Raw genomic sequence first — 21,092 nt, 5'->3', positions numbered from 1 at the left:
GGCAGTTCCCCACCTTGCCTGACCCACAGAATTGGTATCCGGGACTTCCGCATCTCGTCACCACAACTCTCATCAAGTAGGCGTTCCAACATGACACCGGATGACGCGCCAATTAACCCCTTTCCAATGGTACCAATGGATCCGGAGAGGTATCCCTTATCCTCTTCAGATGCAGCCACTTCTTCACTCCCCTCCTCTCCATCGGACACCGGACTGTCATAAGTTCCAAGAATTACTGCGGAGAATAGCCAATGCGCTGATGATCCCATTATAGGAAGTACAAGACAGTCAACACCAGCTGCTTGACAATTTACACACTTTGGTACCAGCGAGGGTAGCCCCGCTAATCAATGAGGCCATCCTCCAACCCCAGCCACATGTGCACCTTCATCAAAAGGGGCTGAAAAAAGGTATTATGTCCCTACCAAATGGTCAGAGTTCCTGTTCTCTTATCCTCCCCTGAACTCATTGGTTATCCAGGTGGCTTTACAACAGCCCTGCTCCAGCCCATCCGATAGAGAGGGTAAGAGACTAGATTTCATGGGAAGAAAGGTCTTCTCCTTGGCAGGACTTCAATTTAATATTTCAAATTACTTAGCCCTCATGGCAGAGTATGATTTTATTAACTATGGGCAATTGGCTGAGTTCGCAGATAAGCTGCCTTTGCAAGATTGGATCTTTCCAGGCAGTTCTGCAGGAGGGCAGGTTACTCACCAGGCCATGCTACAGGCTGCAGTGGACTCCTCAGACACAACTACCTGTGTCTTGACAGTGGGGATTGACATGAGGAGGGAATCCTGGTTACAGTCCTTTGGCTTCCTTAGGGAGGTGCAGAACACCATACACTGAGCCCCACCTCAGTCCCCAGAAAAATCATGGAGCAGGTCCTCAAGGAAACAATCCTGAAGCACTTACACTAGAGGAAAGTGATCAGGAACAGTCAGCATGGATTCACCAAGGGAAGGTCATGCCTGACTAATCTAATTGCCTTCAATGATGAGATTACTGGTTCTGTGGATGAAGGGAAAGCAGTGGATGTATTGTTTCTTGACTTTAGCAAAGCTTTTGACACTGTCTCCCACAGTATTCTTGTCAGCAAGTTAAAGAAGTATGGGCTGGATGAATGCACTATAAGGTGGGTAGAAAGTTGGCTAGATTGTCGGGCTCAACGGGTAGTGATCAATGGCTCCATGTCTAGATGGCAGCCGGTATCAAGTGGAGTGCCCCAAGGGTCTTTCCTGGGGCCGGTTTTGTTCAATATCTTCATAAATGATCTGGAGGATGTGTGGATTGCACTCTCAGGAAATTTGCGGATGATACTAAACTAGGAGGAGTGGTAGATATGGTGGCAGGTAGGGATAGGATACAGAGGGACCTAGACAAATTGGAGGATTGGGCCAAAAGAAATTGGATGAGGTTCAACAAGGATAAGTGCAGGGTCCTGCACTTAGGACGGAAGAATCCAATGCACCGCTACAGACTAGGGACCGAATGGCTAGGCAACAGGTCTGCAGAAAAGGACCTAGGGGTGACAGTGGACGAGAAGCTGGATATGAGTCAACAGTGTGCCCTTGTTGCCAAGAAGGCCAATGGCATTTTGGGATGTATAAGTAGGGGCATAGCCAGCAGATCGAGGGACGTGATTGTTCTCCTCTATTTGACATTGGTGAGGCTTCATCTGGAGTACTGTGTCCAGTTTTGGGCCCCACACTACAAGAAGGATGTGGAAAAATTGGAGAGAGTCCAGCGAAGGGCAACAAAAATGATTAGGGGTCTGAAACACATGACTTATGAGGAGAGGCTGAGGGAACTGGGATTGTTTAGTTTGCAGAAGAGAAGAATGAGGGGGGGATTTGATAGCTGCTTTCAATTACCTGAGAGGTGGTTCCAAAGAGGATGGTTCTAGACTATTCTCAGTGGTAGAAGATGACAGGACAAGGAGTAATGGTCTCAAGTTGCAGTGGGGGAGGTTTAGCTGGATCTTAGGAAAAACTTTTTCACTAGGAGGGTGGTGAAACACTGGAATGCGTTACCTAGGGAGGTGGTGGAATCTCCTTCCTCAGAAGTTTTTAAGGTCAGGCTTGATGAAGCCCTGGCTGGGATGATTTAATTGAGGATTGGTCCTGCTTTGAGCAGGGGGTTGGGCTAGATGACCTCCTGAGGTCCCTTCCAAACCTGATATTCTATGATTCTATGACTATAGACCTCCCATTTGACAGATTGCACTTCTTCAGTCAGAAGACGGATGAATTCCTCCACTCTCTAAAGGACTGTAGAGGCACTCTAAGATCTCTGGGTATTTACATACCAGGACTAAGAGGAAATTCTACCTCCTGCCCCAATCGCATCGTTACAGGGTCTCACAACTATACCATTAACATACCTATGAGCCTTCTCAAAAGCCCTGTAAGGTTCACAGACCACATCTGCCTATGTCGACTGCCAGTCGTCTACTCAGTTCATCCAATTGTCGCGTAAGCGGTATTTCTGAGCGTCCTTAGAGAGACGTCAATCACTTCATACACCAATGTCCATCCTGTCTACCACCTTCACGGGCTGTCTCAAACTCTTTCTGCCGGCATGGAAAACAATAGCAATGGACAAATAGGCCCTAGATATTATCTAGGGTGGCTACGTCCTAGAGTTTACAGTGATGCCCTCGTCTCCTCCTCCTCTGTGGTCCACGTGCATGGAACACCCATGCAATGATCTCTTCTAGCTAGAGACTTACTCCCCATTGCAGAGGGAGCTGTGGAACTAATCCCAGACCCTTTTCACGGAACAGGGTTCTACTCGAGCTACTTTCAAGTCCCCAAAAAGAATGGAGGATGGGGACTGATATTGGATCTTCAGCACCTGAACCGTTCCATTTCCAAATGAAGAGTCCGTATGGTCACAGTTGCATAAGGGAACTAATTTCTTTGGTGATCTCCAACCCTTGGATTATGGCCAAAATCTGCTTTTCTCTCTTGGGACAAATGGCCGCCTGCATGTATGTCATACTGTTTGCATGCTTACACCTGCGCCGCCTTCAACTGTGGTTGCAGAGGGTCTACTCCCCCATGTACTAGCTGATGAACGCTCTGCTCCACATGCCACCAGAAGTTCTCTGCTGACTACAATGGTGGATGAATCTGCTTGGGAATTACCTCCCTCCTGTCCTTGTCCACCGTTAAAATCATAACAGATGCATCCCGCCTGGACGACTACATGACACAAAGTATCTGGACAACACGGGAGGCTAGGATGCACATAAACATATTGGAACTCTGGGCAATACTTAGTGTGCCAGGGTTCCTGCCAGCCATCCGGGACTGGTACGTTCTTCTCATGTCAGACAACATCACCATGGTCTTCTACGTAAATAAGCAAGGGGAAACGTACAGAAGCCTTACGCCTATGGGAACACTACGTTCTTCTGATAGTAGCCTACCTACTGGGCACCCAGAAAATGATTGTCGATGCAGAAACTTTGCAACTGACCATGAATAGGAATTGCACGACTCTGTAATCATGGACATCTTTGACTAGAACCCCAGCAAGGGATCTTTTTGCATCCCATAACACCACTTAGTATTGTTCAAGAGGAGGAACTGGAGCCCAATACACCCAGCATTGTTCAAGAGGAGGAATTGGAGCCCAATCACAGGGGGATGCCCTAGTCAGACGATTGGTTGGACTGCACAAACTATGCCTCCTCCCTCTTACCCTTCCTACCATGAGTAATCCACAAGATCAGACCAGAGAAAGCAACAGCCATCCTGATAGCCCCCTTCTGACTTTGCCAATTCTCCTTTGCATGTAGAAGCAACCTCCACTCATGAGAATCTCCAAGTGGGTTTCTGGGTGCATTACGTGCTGTTATCAGTTATTGGGATGATCCCCACCTGAAGAGATTTGGGCCCATTCTATGACAGCACAAGCAGAAACTAGAGCCGCGCTCCACAACGTACCCATCGCAGACACATGCATGTTGGCCACATGGAGTTAGGTACACACCCTCTCCATACATTGTGCTCTAGTGTATGTTTCCGCAACAGATGCGTCATTTGGAGCAACAGTCCTCCATTCCACAGTCTCCTTGTAGCATCCTCCCACATACCCTCAGTAGAATACAATAGTCACTTCTTCGTCACTCGAAGAAGAAAACGAAGTTATTTACCTGTAACTGGAGGTTCTTTGAGATGGGTGGTCCATATCTATATTCCGAACACTCCCTCCTTCCTCTGTGCTGCAGATCCAACAAATCTGCAGAAGAAAAGGAACTGGAGGTGCTGGTGGCCACTGCACCTTTTATCACCTCGGGTGAAACCATGAGACAGTACAGGGTGCATGCGCAGACTGCCGAACAGTCCTACTTTCAAGAGTTCCAGCTCTGGGCACGCGCATGCACATAACCCTCAGTGGAATTCAGATAGAGACCACACATCTTGAAGAACCTCCAGTTACAGGTAAGTAACTTTTTGTTATTCCTATTGTAGAGTTTACATTTGGAGCATATTATAGTATGACAAGCCAAGAAAGCATAGCACTTTAATGTTGTCTGTCTCTGTCTGTCTCTCTGTTAGTATTGCTACATAGTTGACTTTTAGACATTATTAATATTCTTCTGTTAAACGAATTCATTAAATGTTTTCATTTTGCCTTTTGGTAACTGTGTATTGCCATAATATAAAATATCTCAGATGCTTTTCTTTTAACAGTGGTCCCAAGGCATTTATTGGTTCTTAGATACCTTCCTTCCACTTACATTTACAAAGAGGGTATTTACATTTTACAGTACATTTTACAAATATAGCTGAAAGGATTAGTTAACCCAGAGGATTTTTTAAAAGTGATCTACTACAAATATTAAGAATGAAAAAATGCATAGAATGTCCTGTTTCATAATAGATCTCATTTCTCTCCTCATGTTTTTAGTTCTTTCCCCATGTATCATCCCTGTATTACAACCACATTTCACTTTTTACCTTCCTTTTTGACTATTTTTATTATCTCCTGGTCCTGCCACACTATTGAATTCTTTTTTCTTCTCTTCCAACACCATTTGATCCTCAAGCTTCTTCTTCGTAAACTACTTCCCCCTTCTATACTTTTTCTTTAGCCTTGAAAAAGATAAAATATTTTTCATTCACTTCCCTTTCCTCTCTTCAGAACTCTTGCATTTTTGAACATTTTCAATATAAACACTTCCGAACATACCATTTTGATATATTTCACTTTGTGCCACTTCCAATTATCAGTGCCTTTGATATGGCATTTCTGCCTGTAATTAACATATTTAGTGATCGCTACTGCATTTCAGATTATCATGGCAACTCTTATAATTAATTTAAAAACGATCACTGTGCCAAAAGAGAGACAGGGTTTCAGTGGCATTATCATATGATCGAGCGGTTGGGGAAGCAAGGAGAGACTGCTGAATTGGAATTAATTTGCAAACTGGATACAATTAACTTAGGCTTGAATAAAGACTGGGAGTGGATGTGTCATTACACAAAGGAAAACTATTGCCCCTTGTTTATTTCCCCTCCTGCTGTTCTCGTAAAGTGCTGGAAATGGCCCACCTTGATTATCACTACAAAAGGTAGTGTTCCCCCCCTCCCCTCCACTCTCTCCTGCTGGTAATAGCTCACCTTTCCTGATCACTCTTGTTACAGTTTTCAGAGTAGCAGCCCTGTTAGTCTGCATTCGCAAAAAGAAAAGGAGTACTTGTGATACCTTAGAGACTAACACATTTATCTGAGCATAAGCTTTTGTGAGCTACAGCTCACTTCATCGGTAACTCCCGATGTATGGTAACACCCATTGTTTCATGTTCTCTGTGTATATAAAATCTCCCCACTATATTTTCCATTGTATGCATCCGATGAAGTGAGCTGTAGCTCACGAAAGCTTATGCTCTAATAAATTTGTTAGTCTCTAAGGTATCACAAGTACTCCTTTTCTTTTTACGGATACAGACTAACACGGCTGCTACTCTGAAACCTGAGTAGTTCCTGTATTTGAAGAGGTTATTTTAAGGAAATATATCCCAGGACACTATGATTTGTTTGGGGCTGGGGTGGGGAAATCTATTTTCAAATGAGCTCTGTTTGTTAGTGTGTCAGTTAAGTTTGTCAAAGATTTAATTTATACTGGGCATGCTGCAACCCTCATCCTGGGGCTGAGCAGGATGTTCCCTGCAATTGTTCCTCCCAGGTACTGTGGCTCCAGACCTGGGAACTGAGAGCAGGGAGAGACAGTCTCTTCTGTGCTTTCAGTGCTCCTGCTGCTGGCTCTCAAGCAGCATAGATGAAGAGGAGGAAGTGACATGACTGAAATGCAAAGGGGTGAGGTTCTGGGCCAGAGTGGAGGAGTAGATTGGAACAAGGAACCTTAGGGTGAGAAACAGACTGTGACATGGGGAAGGGTGAAGACAAATCAGATGAGTAACCGCGTGAGACTAGAGCTGGTTGGACAAGGAGCCAGGTGAGGGAGAGTGGTATTGGGAGCTGGGGTGGAAGACCGAATTGGACAAGGACAACCCTGGGACTGGCTGGGAGACCGCTAGGGATGATGAGTCCAATAGGATGAAGTCTGGGGCTAACTAGATGGAGAGACTGGGATGAGAAGGTGGGGAATCCTCTCACTGAATGAGGCAGGAGATTTGTTGAAAAAATAGAACGCGATCATGTTTTTAAAGAGTTTGTCATAATTTACGTGCACAAAATGGCCAAATTAAGGTTGCATTGGCATCTTTAATTCTGACATTTCTCAACTTGACTGTGATGTTGAAACCTTGACATTCTTTTAACATTTTTGATGTGATATTTATTTGTGTGTGTGTGTGTATGTGTGTGTGTATATAGCATATATATATATATATATATGCGCTATACAGTATATTACAAATATATCAAAATACAAATGAGTACAAAAAGAAAACAAGAATGAACAAATTAGAAATAAAAACACAATGATAGACTAGATTTGTGCTTGTTTTCCATGTTTTGGCTGTGCTGTTAGGGAAGCGTTAAAACAGTTCTGGGTCAAATTTTCCAAGGAATTTTGCATGTACGTGACTTTTAGACTCATCTTACCAAAGTTATGTATGCAAAATTGAGCCTTTGAAAGTCTGTCCCTAATTTTGTAACTCTGTTAATTGTATGTATCAAAAGATCCAATTTTTATCTGACTTGCCCTTGTTTTAACATTTTCCTTATAGCACTGTGTATCTTAACATAACTAATGTGAATTGTTGAAGTGTTTCAATATCTTTGTCAATAGGTTTTGTAGTTGAGAATATGGCAACAGCAATGGATGAAGACTTAGAAGAAGAACTGGATGAAAAAGATGAGAAGTCCATGATGTGTCCTCCAGGCATGCATAAATGGAAGCTGGAGCAGTGCATGGTATGCACTGTGTGTGGGGACTGTACAGGCTATGGAGCCAGCTGTGTTAGTAGTGGGCGTCCAGACAGGGTACCTGGAGGGTAAGTGAATACATTCATGCAAATATCTTTCATACAGTATGCTGAATAAGTAAAATGTGTACAGAATGTAATCAAAATAGATGTTTACTTTACTTCACTTCAGACCTCAGTCTTAAATAGCACTGTATCTAAAGAAAATATTGCTTATCTATTTTTAGAACCAAGAATATATTTAACTTTTGTGATTTTTTTTAAATAAACATTTTAGTAATGGTAACAGGTGACTTAAAATATTTCTTATGTTTATTCAAAATAATTCTCACAAAAGCAGAAAGGAGGAAAGTGTGTTGAGTATAAACAAATTTGGTATGCCTAATGACATTGAATGCTGCTATTTAAGGTATGGGATTTCTGGCTTTGGATATAACTTTTTTTCTTAATAAAATGGAAGATGAATAGTAGTTGTAAAACCATAGACGTGGGGCTGGAAAGAACCATGTGTGGTTATCAAGTCCAGCCCTTTGCACAGAAGGCAGGACCAAATAAACCTAGATCATCCCTGACAAATGTTGGTCCAGTCTGTTCTATTACATCTGTAGTTCAAATACTTTTTATGTAATATTGCTTGTCCTGGTAGGTTATGGATAAAACTTATTTGTGTTCTGTAGAATCTGTGGCTGTGGCTCTGGTGAGTCTGGCTGTGCTACATGTGGTTGTTGCAAGGCCTGTGCTAGAGAGCTCGATGGTCAAGAGGCAAGGCAAAGAGGAATTCTTGATGCTGTGAAAGAGATGATACCTTTAGATCTCCTACTAGGTAAGTGAGACGAAACTGATAAACAGACATATGCCAGTGGTATAACTTTTAGTCACACAATGCAACCAGCTTCCCTTTAGAATTAAATTTGGGCTTTGTAATCAGTCCCCATACATACTACTTTCAGAGTAACAGCCGTGTTAGTCTGTATTCGCAAAAAGAAAAGGAGTACTTGTGGCACCTTAGAGACTAACCAATTTATTTGAGCATAAGCTTTCGTGAGCTACAGCTCACTTCATCGGATGCATACTGTGGAAAGTGTAGAAGATCTTTTTATACACACAAAGCATGAAAAAATACCTCCCCCTGCCCCACTCTCCTGCTGGTAATAGCTTATCTAAAGTGATCACTCTCCTTACAATGTGTATGATAATCAAGGTGGGCCATTTCCAGCACAAATCCAGGGTTTAACAAGAATGTCGGGGGGGGGGGTAGGAAAAAACAAGAGGAAATAGGTTACCTTGCATAATGACTTAGCCACTCCCAGTCTCTATTCAAGCCGAAGTTGCAAATGAATTCCAATACTACTGTAACTAGTGGAAAAATAGCAGTTAGTCAAGAAATTGGTACAATCTTATCACTTTTATATGCATTTTGATTTTCTGGTTGTAGAATTTTATATCTTCCATTGCAGTAACACTGCTGAGCTATGTTCTGTCATGACAGTTTTAGTGCAGTAGGTTTTCGCTTCCCCTTGTGATGACACTGCTGGTGTCATGAGGCTGTTCCTCTCCCTCCATATTAGCTCTAGAAGGGAGGCTTGCCACAGGTCTATTGCCAGAAATTGGTACAACAGGATTTTACATAAAAACATGGGGTATTCAGTCCCAACACTGAATAATTTTTCCTCCCAAATTTTTTGGAGAAAGTGGGAGGTGGCAGAAATGTAAAAATAATTAACTCTGTGGAAGAAAGTGAGATTATGTATAACCAGACTAATATTTAAGAGCTGAAGCCAGAAAGAATAAATTTAAAAAAAAAACAAAATGACTTCTCTAAATGCAAAGTTTGGGGCCATGACTTAGAAAATGTTTTTAATATTGTATTCCCTAATTTTATAAGGCTGATTATTTTCCTAGTCTCAACTTCCTCCTCTTACTGTGGTTTATTCAGGTACCCGTTCAGAACTTCATACAACATGGAGTTAATAATGAGGCGATTTAGTCCAGGACCCAATTTTGGGGGTTCTAATGTGTGACAACTAACATCTTCAGATATTTAAAATTTTTCTTTCCTCAGTGTTCATCTCGCCAAGTACTAGCTTCTTCAGAATCAGAAATCAGTGTTAAAACATGTAGCATAACAGTTGGATTTTAAAAGATATAAAATGTTGCAGGTGTTTCTCTTACTGCATTGGTTGAGCAGCAAAGGCAGACCCCATGATACCTGCTATCGTGTGTACTCGTGATGCTCTAATAGCATTGGAGGGTGCTAGTGTTGTGGCACTATAATTATTTGCTGCCTGTTTCTGAAGGATTCTCCTGTTACTTGCTAAGGGGCAGATTTTCTAGTCTGGACTACTGTCAGTTTTAAAAAGATGGGACACATTAGGATTCTTTATTCTGAAATTTGTTGATTTCTGAATTGATTCTGCTTAGTTTACAATTAAGAATATATTTTTCTAACTGGCAGTCCTGCAAATTTACATGTGGTCTGAATCTGAAGATGGATTGTTTTCTTATTGTACGTTGTTCTGATGATGATGGTTTTGCAGAGCAGAAGTAAACTATTGGAATACTGTGAACACTTCTGTTGATACACAAGGAAAACTAGATTCCACCACTTAGCTTTGTTGTCTTTGTGATCCTAATAGAAGTAAAAGCAGTAAACACGTATGCTTCTTTGAGTGTTGGGTCCCCCTATATGGATTCCAAACATGGGCGTGCATGTGCGCCATATGCCAGAGCCAGAAGGTTTTCCTAGCAGTGTCCATTGACCTGCACGTGCATTGTACGTCCCCTCATGCTCATAGCCGAGGGTATAATAGACTGCGTGGGTCGATGCTTCTCTACTTCCCTGAGTCGGAACCCCTCTTCCTTTGCTCTCTTAGCCTAGCTAAGAGAGTGGCCTTTTCATCCATTCTTGTACATAGTTATAGCTAAGCTTTTTGTGTTCTATACTTGTTTTATCCTTAGATAGTCTAGTTAGTGTAGTTGTTCCCGTTTGGGGATTCCCTCCCTCCCTGGGGACTATGCTCTGCATTCCCGGCTTTCAGAACCGTGCCTCTTGCCTGCACTCATTCTCTGTGAGCGATGAGCACCAGCATTGTCTGTATTGCCTTGGCAGGGCTCACATTGTGGTCCGCTGTGCTATCTGCAAATCCTTAATGCCCTGAACACGGGAGGCTCAAGAACGTAGTCGCCTCCATCAAGACCTTCCAGAGGTGATGTTCCCCCAGGCGCCTTCAGATCCTGGATCGGCAGAACTGACGGTGGAGCATCCATCACTGGCATTGAGTGCCCTTCCCAGCACCTCCCAGGCACTGAATCCATTGGTACTGAAGACAAGAGACAAGCCCCACTATGAGGGGGGAAAAAAACATGGCCATGGCCATAAGAGCAGATCCTGGACCGGGACTGCTCATAAGCTCATTGTTTCTTCCATGAGCTCCACCAGGTCAGGTGAGAGGTTGCACTCAGATCCATCTGCACAGGCGTCCAGACTGCCCTGTGTTGATTCCGTGTGGACTCTCTGGCCTCTCCAGAGCTCTGCCTCGCACTCCCAGATGACTGGAACCGCTTCTGTCCACAGAGGAACTGCTCCTCCCCATCTGCGTTTTCTGCTCCTCTCTGGACCTTCACTCACCACCATCCTCCCCTTGGTTGAACCTTTGCTCCTGCTACCAGAAAGACCCGCTCTGTTGCCACATGCAGCCCTCTGGTACTTACGGTCTCCCACACTCCCCTCCCCCCGGAACCATTGCCGGAACCATCTTCCAAGTCTGAGGGCTTCTCAGAGACAGAGTCCTTGTTTTCTCCCGTTCCTTGTCAGAATCTGGAATCATACCCCAGATTGCACTATCCACCAGTTTATGACTGTGCTTCAGAGGCCTGGCATTGCTACCAATGAAGCCCGCCAATGGCCACACTTGGATCCCTACTGGGGATGCCAAGCACCATTGGTCGTCTCATATCAACCATCCTCCATTCGCCCTACAGCACCATTGGTGTATGAGGAAGAAGACAACATGGAACCAGTACTGCCAGTCTCCACTGCTGCATCTTCATCTCCAGACGAGGCATTTATTCTTTTCTTGCTCTCTCCACCAAATGACCACCAATAATACCACATGTTGACTAACCTCATCGCGGAAATCTCTTCATTCCCGCTGACTATAGCCAGGGTCTGTCTGCCTGCCTGCTGGTCTGGTCTGTGTCATGCCAGGCTCCGGATGCGACCCCTGCACAATGGCTGGTGACACTCTCTATTCCCAGTCCTGAGACCCCCTGGAAAAGATTACCACCATTCCTCAAGCGATATTTACCTTGCTGTGTTGGTGGACCAACTACAAAACAGCCCTGGAAGAGGTTCCATTCGACTCTCCACTCCATCGAGTTGGTGTCAGACGCCTGAGACCTTGGGTAGGGGGCACATATCGGCGTCCTCCAGACTCAGGGGATGTGGTCCTCGGATGAAGGGCAGTTGTACATAAAGAGCTCTGAGCAGTCTGGCTGGCATGCGGCATCTTGTTGCCCCACCTGTCAGGCAAGGTGGTACAAGTCCTGACAGACAACACAGCCTCGATGTTCTACATCAAGGGGCAGCATGCTCGGTGGCTCTGTCAGGAGGCGCTCTGTCTCTGGGACTTCTGCATGAGCACGAGATTCACCTGGAAGCTTGTCACCTTCCTGGCATCAGGAATATGCTGGTGGACCAGCTCAGCAAGGACTTTTCCTCTCATCACAAGTGGTCGCTCCATTCGGAGGTAGCCTGCATGATCTTCCGAAAGTGGGCAACTCCCCAAATGGACCTGTTCGCTACCAGACAGAACAGGAAATGCCACCAGCTTTTTTTCTCCTCGGTAATGTCTGACCAAGGGCTCCCTCTCCAATGCCTTCCTCCTGTCGTGGTCAGGGAGCCTGATGTACGCACTCCCTCCAGTTCCGCTTATCGGCAAGGCCCTGGCAAAGATCGAGAGACAAGGCACAGGTCATCATGATCGCCCCGATGTGACCTCGCTAGCACTAGTTCAGCACGCTCATGAGCCCGTCAGTGGCCCCTCCCTGGCCCCTGCCCAACCGACCGGACCTGCTGTCACAGAACCATGGTCAACTTCTACACCCCAACCTCAGGTACCTCCACCTCTCGGTGTGGATGCTGAGTGGCTGAACCCGGAGGAATGGACCTGTTCGGAAGGAATCCAACAGGTCCTCCTGGAAAGTAGAAAGCCCTCAATTAGACTGACTTACGTGGCTAAGTGGACGAGGCTTTCCTGCTGGGCGTCTGAATGGAACATCTCTCCCCACGTTCCTCCATACAGGCTGTCCTGGACTGCCTGCTCCATTTGAGGGACCAGGGCCTGGCACACTCTTCCATTAGAGTGCATCTCACGGCCATCTCCGCTTATCACCCACCGATCCAAGGACAGACTGTGTTTTCCCATGACACGACAGTCAGATTCCTGAGGGGACCATGACAGGAGAGACTCTTCCTGCAGGTATGGGCTCCTGTCCCGCAGTAGGATCTTAACTTGGTCCTCTCTAGGCTCACTGGCCCGCCCTTTGAGCTGCTCCTTTTCCTATCTGTCATGGAAGGTCGTGTTCCTGGTGGCGGTGCCATCGGCGAGATGAGTCTCTGAAATTAAAGCCTTGACCTTAGAACCTCCGTATATGGTCTGATAAGGTTCAGTTGCAGCCCCACCCGGCCTTCTTGCCAAAGGTGTTCTCCACCTTCCATGTGAACCAGAACATCTTCCTCCTGGTGGTCTGTCCCAAACCGCACAAGACCAATGAAGAGAGGCGTCTTCACGCCCTTGACGTCCGCAGGGCCTTGACTTTCTACTTAGAATGTATCAAGCCTTTCTGTAAATTGACTCAACTCTTCATCGCTACAGCATATAGGATGAAGGGTCACCCAGTGTCCTTGCAGAGGATTTCGAATTGGATTACCTTGTGCATAAGGACCTGTTATGACCTGGCGGGGGTTCCGCTGCTGCTGATTGTCAGAGCCCACTGGATGAGAGTGCAGGTGTCTTCGGTGGCCTTCCTGGCACACATCCCTATCCAGGACATTGGTAGAGCCACAACATGGTCCTCTGTTCACCCATTCACCGCACATTATGCCATCACTCAGCAGGCCAGGGATGACGCTGGGTTCAGTAGAGCTGTGTTGCAGTCTGCACATCTGTCATAAACATAAAGATACGGGTAATATAAAATCCCTCCTTGTAGCTGTACTGAATCGCTTTACCTATGAGGGGTTAAGAACCTCAAATAACCTGGTTGGCACCTGACCAGAAGGACCAATAAGGAAAGGAGATACTTTCAAATCTGGGGGGAGGAGGGTTGTTTGTGCTCTTTGTTTGTTCCCTCTCCGGATGGAGAGAGAAGCCAACTACGGACAACATCTCCTGAAAACATACCTGGAATAATCCATCTAAGAATTACAGAAATAGTAAGTGAGGCAAGGAAATGCGTAAGGTTATCTTTTGTTTTAGCTTGTGAATTTTCCCTATGCTAAGAGGTAGTTTTATTCCTGTTTTATAACTGTGAAGCTGAGTGCAATAAATCTTTTTATTACCCTGTACAGTTACCTTCCATCCTGATTTTGCAGGAGTGATTCTTTTACTTTTTTCTTTGTAATAAAATTCTTCTTTTAAGAACCTGATTTATTTTCAGTGTCCTAAAAACCGAAGGATTTGGTCTGTGCTCACATTGTAACCAATTGGTTAGTATATTAGTCTCAAGCCTCCCCAGGAAAAGGGATGAAGGGGTTTGGGGGGAATAGGGACTCCAAGTGACCCTTTCCTGAATTTTTGTATAAATCACTTGGTGGTGGCAGCAATACCATCCAAGGACAAGGAAAGGAATTTGTGCCTTGGGGAAGATTTTAACCTAAGCTGGTAGAATATAAGCTTAGGGGGTCTTTCATGCAGGTGCGCACATCTGTAACCCAGAGTTCAGAGTGGGGAGGGAACCCTGACAACGTCTGTGAACTCCTACCCACCTCCAGGGGTATTTCTTGGGAGTCACCTAATATGGAATGGACATGAGCAAGCACTCAAAGAAGAAAAGACAGTTACCTTTTCCGTAACTGGTGTTCTTTGAGATGTGTTGCTCATGTCCATTCCATGACCCGTTCTCCTTCCCCGCTTTTGGAGTTTCTGGCAAGAAGGAACTGAGGGGGTGGAGAGCCACCGGCGTCCCTTATACCGCACCATGCAGGTGCCACTCTAGAGGGCACCAGAACCAGTCCCTTACAGATACTGCTGAGGGAAAAACTTCCGGCACTAGTGTATGTGGTGAGTACACACGCCTAATATGGAACGGATATGAGCAACACATCTCAAAGAAACCAGTTATGGAAAAGGTAAATGTCTTTTTTTTTTTTTTTTTGAGATGTGTATTTCCTATTTGGATTCCAATACCTGCTCTCCATTCCCTCTGCTGTGGATTGGACTATTTAGAGGTAAGAGGGATACTGGAGAGGCGTCGACCCGCACAGCCTATTATACCCTCGACTGTGAGCATAAGGGAAGTATGATGCATGTGCAGGTTAACGGTCACTTCTAGGAAAACCTTGTGGCTCTGGTGTGTGGTGTGCAAGCACACCCACATTTGGAATCCAAATTGGGAACACGCGTCTCAATGAACCTCCAGTTACAGGTAAGTAACTTCCTCTTTCTGTCACTTAAATAAGCAGTTGTAACTCTGAATACAATCAAGGAAATCTGTTAGATAAAAGATGCCATTTTCATGGTCACTTTTCAGAGTAGAATCATACTTTAAATAAGCTTATGGGTATTTTAATATTAGTGTGTCTCTGTTGCCCTATGCCTGCACTTAGGTTTGTATTAATCTTTCCATTATAACCCCCTATTTTCAAGGTGTTATAACTTGGTATTAAATTGATCAACATGCCAAAAATAACAAGGTTGATATACAAGCTTGATACATAATAAATGGATTAATAAAAATAATGCAACTATTTCTAAAATGAGCTGCTAACTGAAATACAGTGTTATTCATTTTCATGTTGCTGTCATATATGCTGTACCTAAAGAAAAGTTTAAATAGATCAGTATTGTTTTAAATAGAATTTGTCAACTTGTAAGTTCTCTGGTCTTATGTTTACTGGAAATTTGGGGCAAAATTAAAAACAACCAAACTCTTTTTTTAACAAACTCTAAAAATGTGTTTAGCTGATAGATAGGAAGTACAGAAAACTATTGAACGTTGAAATTGTGACAGACTTATGAAAGTAAAGAAATCCAAAATTGAGGCTGACAGTGCATTCTGAAATCGTTATGTTGCCTCCTTCCTTTATTCCTAAACATCTCAGCATAGCTATATAAAGGACAAATTATCGAGCCTTAGCTTTCATTTTCTTGGCTATTACTAGGTTTTGTTACATTCATCATATTATTTGAACATAGATTTTGTATTTTTTATTTATTAATTGATGTAGCTGTCCCTGTTCCTGGGGTTAATATTGAAGAGCACCTTCAGCTACGGCAAGAGGAAAAGCGGCAGCGTGTAAACAGGAGGCATAGATTGGAGGAAGGCAGAGGTAAGAGATTATTTGTTACTGAATCGAGGCTAAAATAAGGATAAATGCACACCGTTTCTAAAAACGGACTAGGCCTTGCGAAATAGGCCTTTTTTTATTGAAAAACTGTCAAACATGAAACAAATCAGGTTTAAGTGTATATTCAGTAGAGGTTTGCACTAACTGAACTTAATAGATTTTTTTAAAAAAATCAATATACCAGTGCAATTTTATAATACAGAAAAGGCCTGCAAGGATTCAGTAATACTGCTGTGCAGTGGCTTGAGAATTTGGCTTCCATTAACCCTATAATGGTGGGATGGGAGACAGAACCACTGAGAATTTAGATCTAGGCCTTTAATTAGACAATTAAAAGATTAGCACAGTCAGAGATTTCACCTGAGATGTACAGGGTCAGAGTCAGAACTCCTAAGCTGTGCTGTTCATTGCAACATTGGTGGCTACTAAAGTATTTGTAGTCTTTGGTTTAAGAAAGAATGGGGTTCTTTGTTGTGCATATATTACTGATAACTGTTGGATAAGACGGCTGGCCCACTGTCAGTCCATATGTTTTCAGATAGGTATTTGATACAGCATGAGCTAAGAGAGTCATAAAGGTATTGTGAGGGGATGTACGAGTATTTCCTTCCCAAAATCTTACTCATCGGAATGTGTTCACTTTGTGTAAGTGCTAAAATGGGAATAAGATTGCGGGAACAAGTGGTTCTTCTTTGAGTTGTGTTTCTGTGAGTGCTCCACCTTAGGTGTATCTGTGTTCCTGCACCTAGGATTTGAGATTTTCAGCTGTAGTGCCCATTTGGGCCTCACATGCACTCCCCCCTTCGCGCACCATGTTTGGCAGTTACATAGTTCTGTGCAGCCAAATTAATCTCGATTCCTTCTCAGCTGCCCTTGTCCTGAGATGGAGTCCCTAGCAGAGCCCTTTCTATCAAGTTCTTAGTGTCTTCGTTCTCATTTGTCATAGAGATAGTGTTTCAGTTAGGATTTTAGTCATTTAGAGTTGTTCCTGTTCTTCTTTTTCCTTCATTCAAAAAAAAAGTCTCCATTATTTATCATTATCCCCTCGATTAGAGTTGTAGTTTCTACATATCTTCCCTTTAGGGAGATAATCCCTATAACGGGTGTTATGCTCAGATCCCCCAATTTCAAACAGTGCCTCTATTGCTGGGAGGCCATCAGGGTCAGTAATGGTCCCTCCCTTTGCATTCGTTGTCTGGAAGAGGCACGCATTCCCCAAAACTGTATGTATTGTCTTAAACTTAAGGTACAGACTCGGAAAAACTGTGAGCTGAAATTAAAATCGATGGAGAGCTCAGCTTCAGATCCTGGTCCTGGAACCCTGCCTGGACAACGGTTGCTGTCAGCATCAACATCAGCCATGCCACCCTCCCTGCTAGTTTTGAAGAGAAAATAACAGAGTCCCTGTGAAAAGACAGTAAAAAGCAAGCTTCAAGTTCACCTAAAAAGAAACCACCAAAAAGAAAGGGGTCCCAGAGAGATCATTAGCTTCGGCACTGACAGGTATGAGACTGAATACCTGTGACACCCCTGGGGCCTCTTGGTAATGTCACCAGTAAGTTCAAGGACCCCAAGAGGGCAGGACTGGATAAGGTGGCATCATCAGGTAATAGGGGTAAGGAAAATATTGGAGTCTCAAAGATGGTACCGACAGCACCAGCTAGACATACCGCACCAAGTGCATCGGCACTGACAAGTCCACTATGGTGCCGCCCGCTGGACACTCTGTGGAATGCAGCGTGATCCCAGCACCGACGACATCGTCAACAGCAGGACTGATGCAAATGTCCCCATGATACCGAGGCAAATTACTTCCATGGTACCAATGAATTTAGATTCCCAATACACTAATGTCTGATGCACTGAAGTCTCCACTGCTGTGTACCAATGTCGCTGCAGTACACATCTCATCCCCAGATGTGCATGCGGTACCTACCCATTTGCCATTACCACCGAGGACTTCTGAAGTACGAGATCCCACTCGAGCTTGGAACCTCAGCCTAGTGCTACGATGCCTCAGTGTTTCCCATTTGAGCCTATGGCAATCTGCTTGTTCATACCTGTGAAATAACATACCCATATCTATGAAAAAGGCCTTTCTTGTGACCATCCCATCCACTCGAAGAGTGGGGGAAATAGAGGCTCTCGTGGTGTACTTCCCTGTACAGTCTTCAAAGATAGTTACATTAAGACCACATCCAAAGTTCCTATCTAAAATACCTTCCTCATTCCACCTGAATCAGCCTATTCATCTTCCATCGTTCTTCCCTAAACCATTTCCTTCCCATGGAAATAAACGGGAGGCCGTGTTCCACATGCTAGGTGTTAGAAGGGTGCTGAGCCTTATATCTTGCACGAACCAAACCTTTCAGAAAGACAGCAAGATGATTTCGTTCTATTGCTGAAAGATCAAAAGGATCAGCCATATCTAAACAAAGGCTTTCAAAATGGATTTCCAGTTGTATTAATCTTTGTTATCGTCAGCATGATTTGCAAATGCCTCCAGGGACTAGAACGCACTCCACGAGATCACTTTCCACCTCAGTAGCTTTCCTGACCAATGTACCAATCACGGACATTTGTAAAGCAGCGACCTGCCTGTCTTCCCACACATTCACCAAGCATTATTTAATCACACAGGACTCTGTGGATGCTCTGTTAAAACTGACTGACTGTTTAATCATCTTGTGACACTCTGTACCTCAAAGTAGCACCCTGGAACCTCCATATTCACCACTCTCGTATAATTATGATATGTTTTGTACGAAGTATGTCTTGTGATTTTTAAAGATTTTGAGCTGTTGGTACACACAATCTAACAGGATATTAATGTTTATCGTATGTGAAGTATTACTATATGAGTTAATAAAATATGTTGTGAGGTTGGGAATGCCCATGGCCAGCTGTTCAGTTACAACAAAGGAGTAGCCATCACCGGCCAGATGGTCGTTAACGGCACATCCATGTACAATGTACTATCCTGGAGGCTTCTTGGAGAAGGGATGTATACCCTGGGGGTGGGCTAGCCCACGTCCCAGCAATGATTTTTGTAACAGCTGGAAGAACATTTGCAAGAAGAAAAACTTTGAACTGGGGAAGTTTGGTCCCAGCTTCGAAAGTGCTCCAGTCTGTGTACTAAGGAATGTAACCTGCTTGTACCATCTGTTAGGGAGAGACACTGCTTGGTTCAAATTTTGCTTTGTCTGAGTTACAGTTTAGGCTCTGTTTCTATTTTTGTTTCTTAGGTAACTAACTTTGATCTCTGTGCCTGCTACTTGTAATCACTTAATCTACTTTTCTATAGTTAATAAATCTGTTTTATATTTTACCTAAAACAGTGTGTTTGTGGTTGAAGTGCTAAGAGAATTTCAGCTCAGGTTACCAAGGCTGGTGTATGTCCATTTTCCTCTGAAGAAGTGGCAAACTAGGTAATGTGCTTATACTGGCCAGTCTTCTGATCCGTGCAAGATGATACAGTTCTGTGGTGCAAGACTGGGCTGAAGCCTCTCCATTGATGGTTCATGAGTGGCTGGGAGATCATTCATGTAATCGGTTGGGTGTGTTCCTGCCTCTGGATGGCTGTGTAAATGCAGTGCCTGTCAGAGGCTTGTAGCTTGACAGCAGCAGCACAGGTTGGTAGGTTTGGAGGGCTCAGCAGTCCCACAGTCCAGGTTGTATCTCCTTAGTGATGGACAGTGGTCCAAGTATCCATGCTAATTTCCTTAGATCTGTCAGCTGCCCTTCATATATTTTGACCATGAAATGTTGTTGACACCTCTGTGGATGATAGCTGGAGTAGATAGAATTACACGTTTCGGTGGGAGGTCCCAGAGGATTGCTTTATGTAATCCTAAGTCCACCGTAGAGGGATTTCTCTTGTGGGGTACCACAAGGTTCTAATCTGCATCTGTAGTTGGAGCTAGGGGTGGGATGCCCGGCTCAAGTAGACCTATCCATGCTAACTCTGATTGGATGAGAGCTACTCTTAAAGGTCTCCTGGAAGCTGACTGTATCTTGGAATACAGCTTTCTGCTGGATTGTGGATATTAGCTTCAGGGAACATTATACCAGTTAGTAAATTGTACTAGCTTTTTATTTTCTTCTGTCTGCAATTAAGGGGGTTTACTTCCATCTACAGGGCTCTCAATGGTTTAGGTCTTAACTGCCTCTTTCCTTGATTGAGGCCAATTTAACTGCATGAGTCAACAGTTCTGGGGAACTCACTTCTCTTGTAGGTGTAACAGAGCCCATGTTTGACCTTATGGGCATGGGACACAGCCCGGCCCACCGTTTGAACAAGCTGCTGTCTGAGGGTTGGGAAATTGCTGTAAATGGGTAGAAATGTAGGTGAAGTCTTTTTAGTTTTGTTTTGATTTTCTTCGACTCTTGTAATTTTAAAATGTTTTGTCATAGAGCAATTAGTACATCCATCCAGAGTACCTTGGGAATGGACACATTTTATATATTTTTAAAAAGTGTATGGTGTGTGTGTGTGTGTGTGTGTGTGTATGTATGTATATGTGTGTGTGTGTGTGTGTGTGTATATATATATATATGTATGTATATATATATACGAAATCTATATAATTGTGTATACAGATATGCTCATATATACATTTATAAATTTGTGTGTGTTTAGTGGAGGGTGTTTTCTGTGTTTGTATATTTTGATTGCTGTCAATCAAGAAATTCAGATAATTTTGTTTATCATCTGGCATCCTTAGACTTCAGGTTAGACCTGCTGAGCTCTGCATGACTGAAACTCAGGGCTTGTCTATACTTACTGGGGGATTGATGCGTGATGATCGATGCATCTGCAGTCGATTTAGCAGGTATAGTGAAGACCCACTAAATCGACCGCAGATCAGTCTCCTGTCAACTCCTGTACTCCACCGGATCAAGAAGAGTAAGGGGAGTCAACGGGAGAGCATCTCCCGTCAACATAGCATAGTGTGTACCCCGCAGTAAGTAGATCTAAGCTACATCGACTTGAGTTACGCTATTGATGTAACTCAAATTGTGTAACTTAGATTGACTTTTCCCTGTAGTGTAGACAAGGCCTCAGAGTTCCCACATAGTTTATAAGCTTTGCAGGAGTTCAGTTTCAGCATTAAAGAG

The 21,092-nt window shown here is 43.9% G+C and overlaps 1 protein-coding gene across 12 annotated transcripts in view; it reads left to right on the top strand.

Moving 5' to 3' along the window:
* MYCBP2 (MYC binding protein 2) overlaps positions 1 to 21,092 on the top strand; it is a 409,657-nt gene that overhangs the window by 100,840 nt on the left and 287,725 nt on the right. For all 12 annotated transcript variants that reach the window (XM_074962231.1, XM_074962238.1, XM_074962204.1 and 9 more), the window contains 3 exons: positions 7,270 to 7,474; positions 8,083 to 8,228; positions 15,855 to 15,956. In XM_074962231.1, the coding sequence (XP_074818332.1) occupies positions 7,270 to 7,474; positions 8,083 to 8,228; positions 15,855 to 15,956 (453 nt within the window). The remainder of the gene's footprint in view (positions 1 to 7,269; positions 7,475 to 8,082; positions 8,229 to 15,854; positions 15,957 to 21,092) is intronic.

This window comes from Natator depressus, chromosome 1 (assembly GCF_965152275.1).
Source record: "Natator depressus isolate rNatDep1 chromosome 1, rNatDep2.hap1, whole genome shotgun sequence".
Taxonomy (NCBI): Eukaryota; Metazoa; Chordata; order Testudines; family Cheloniidae; genus Natator; species Natator depressus.
The sequence above is the reverse complement of the archived record's forward strand: the minus strand, read 5'-3'. Positions and strand labels throughout refer to the sequence as shown.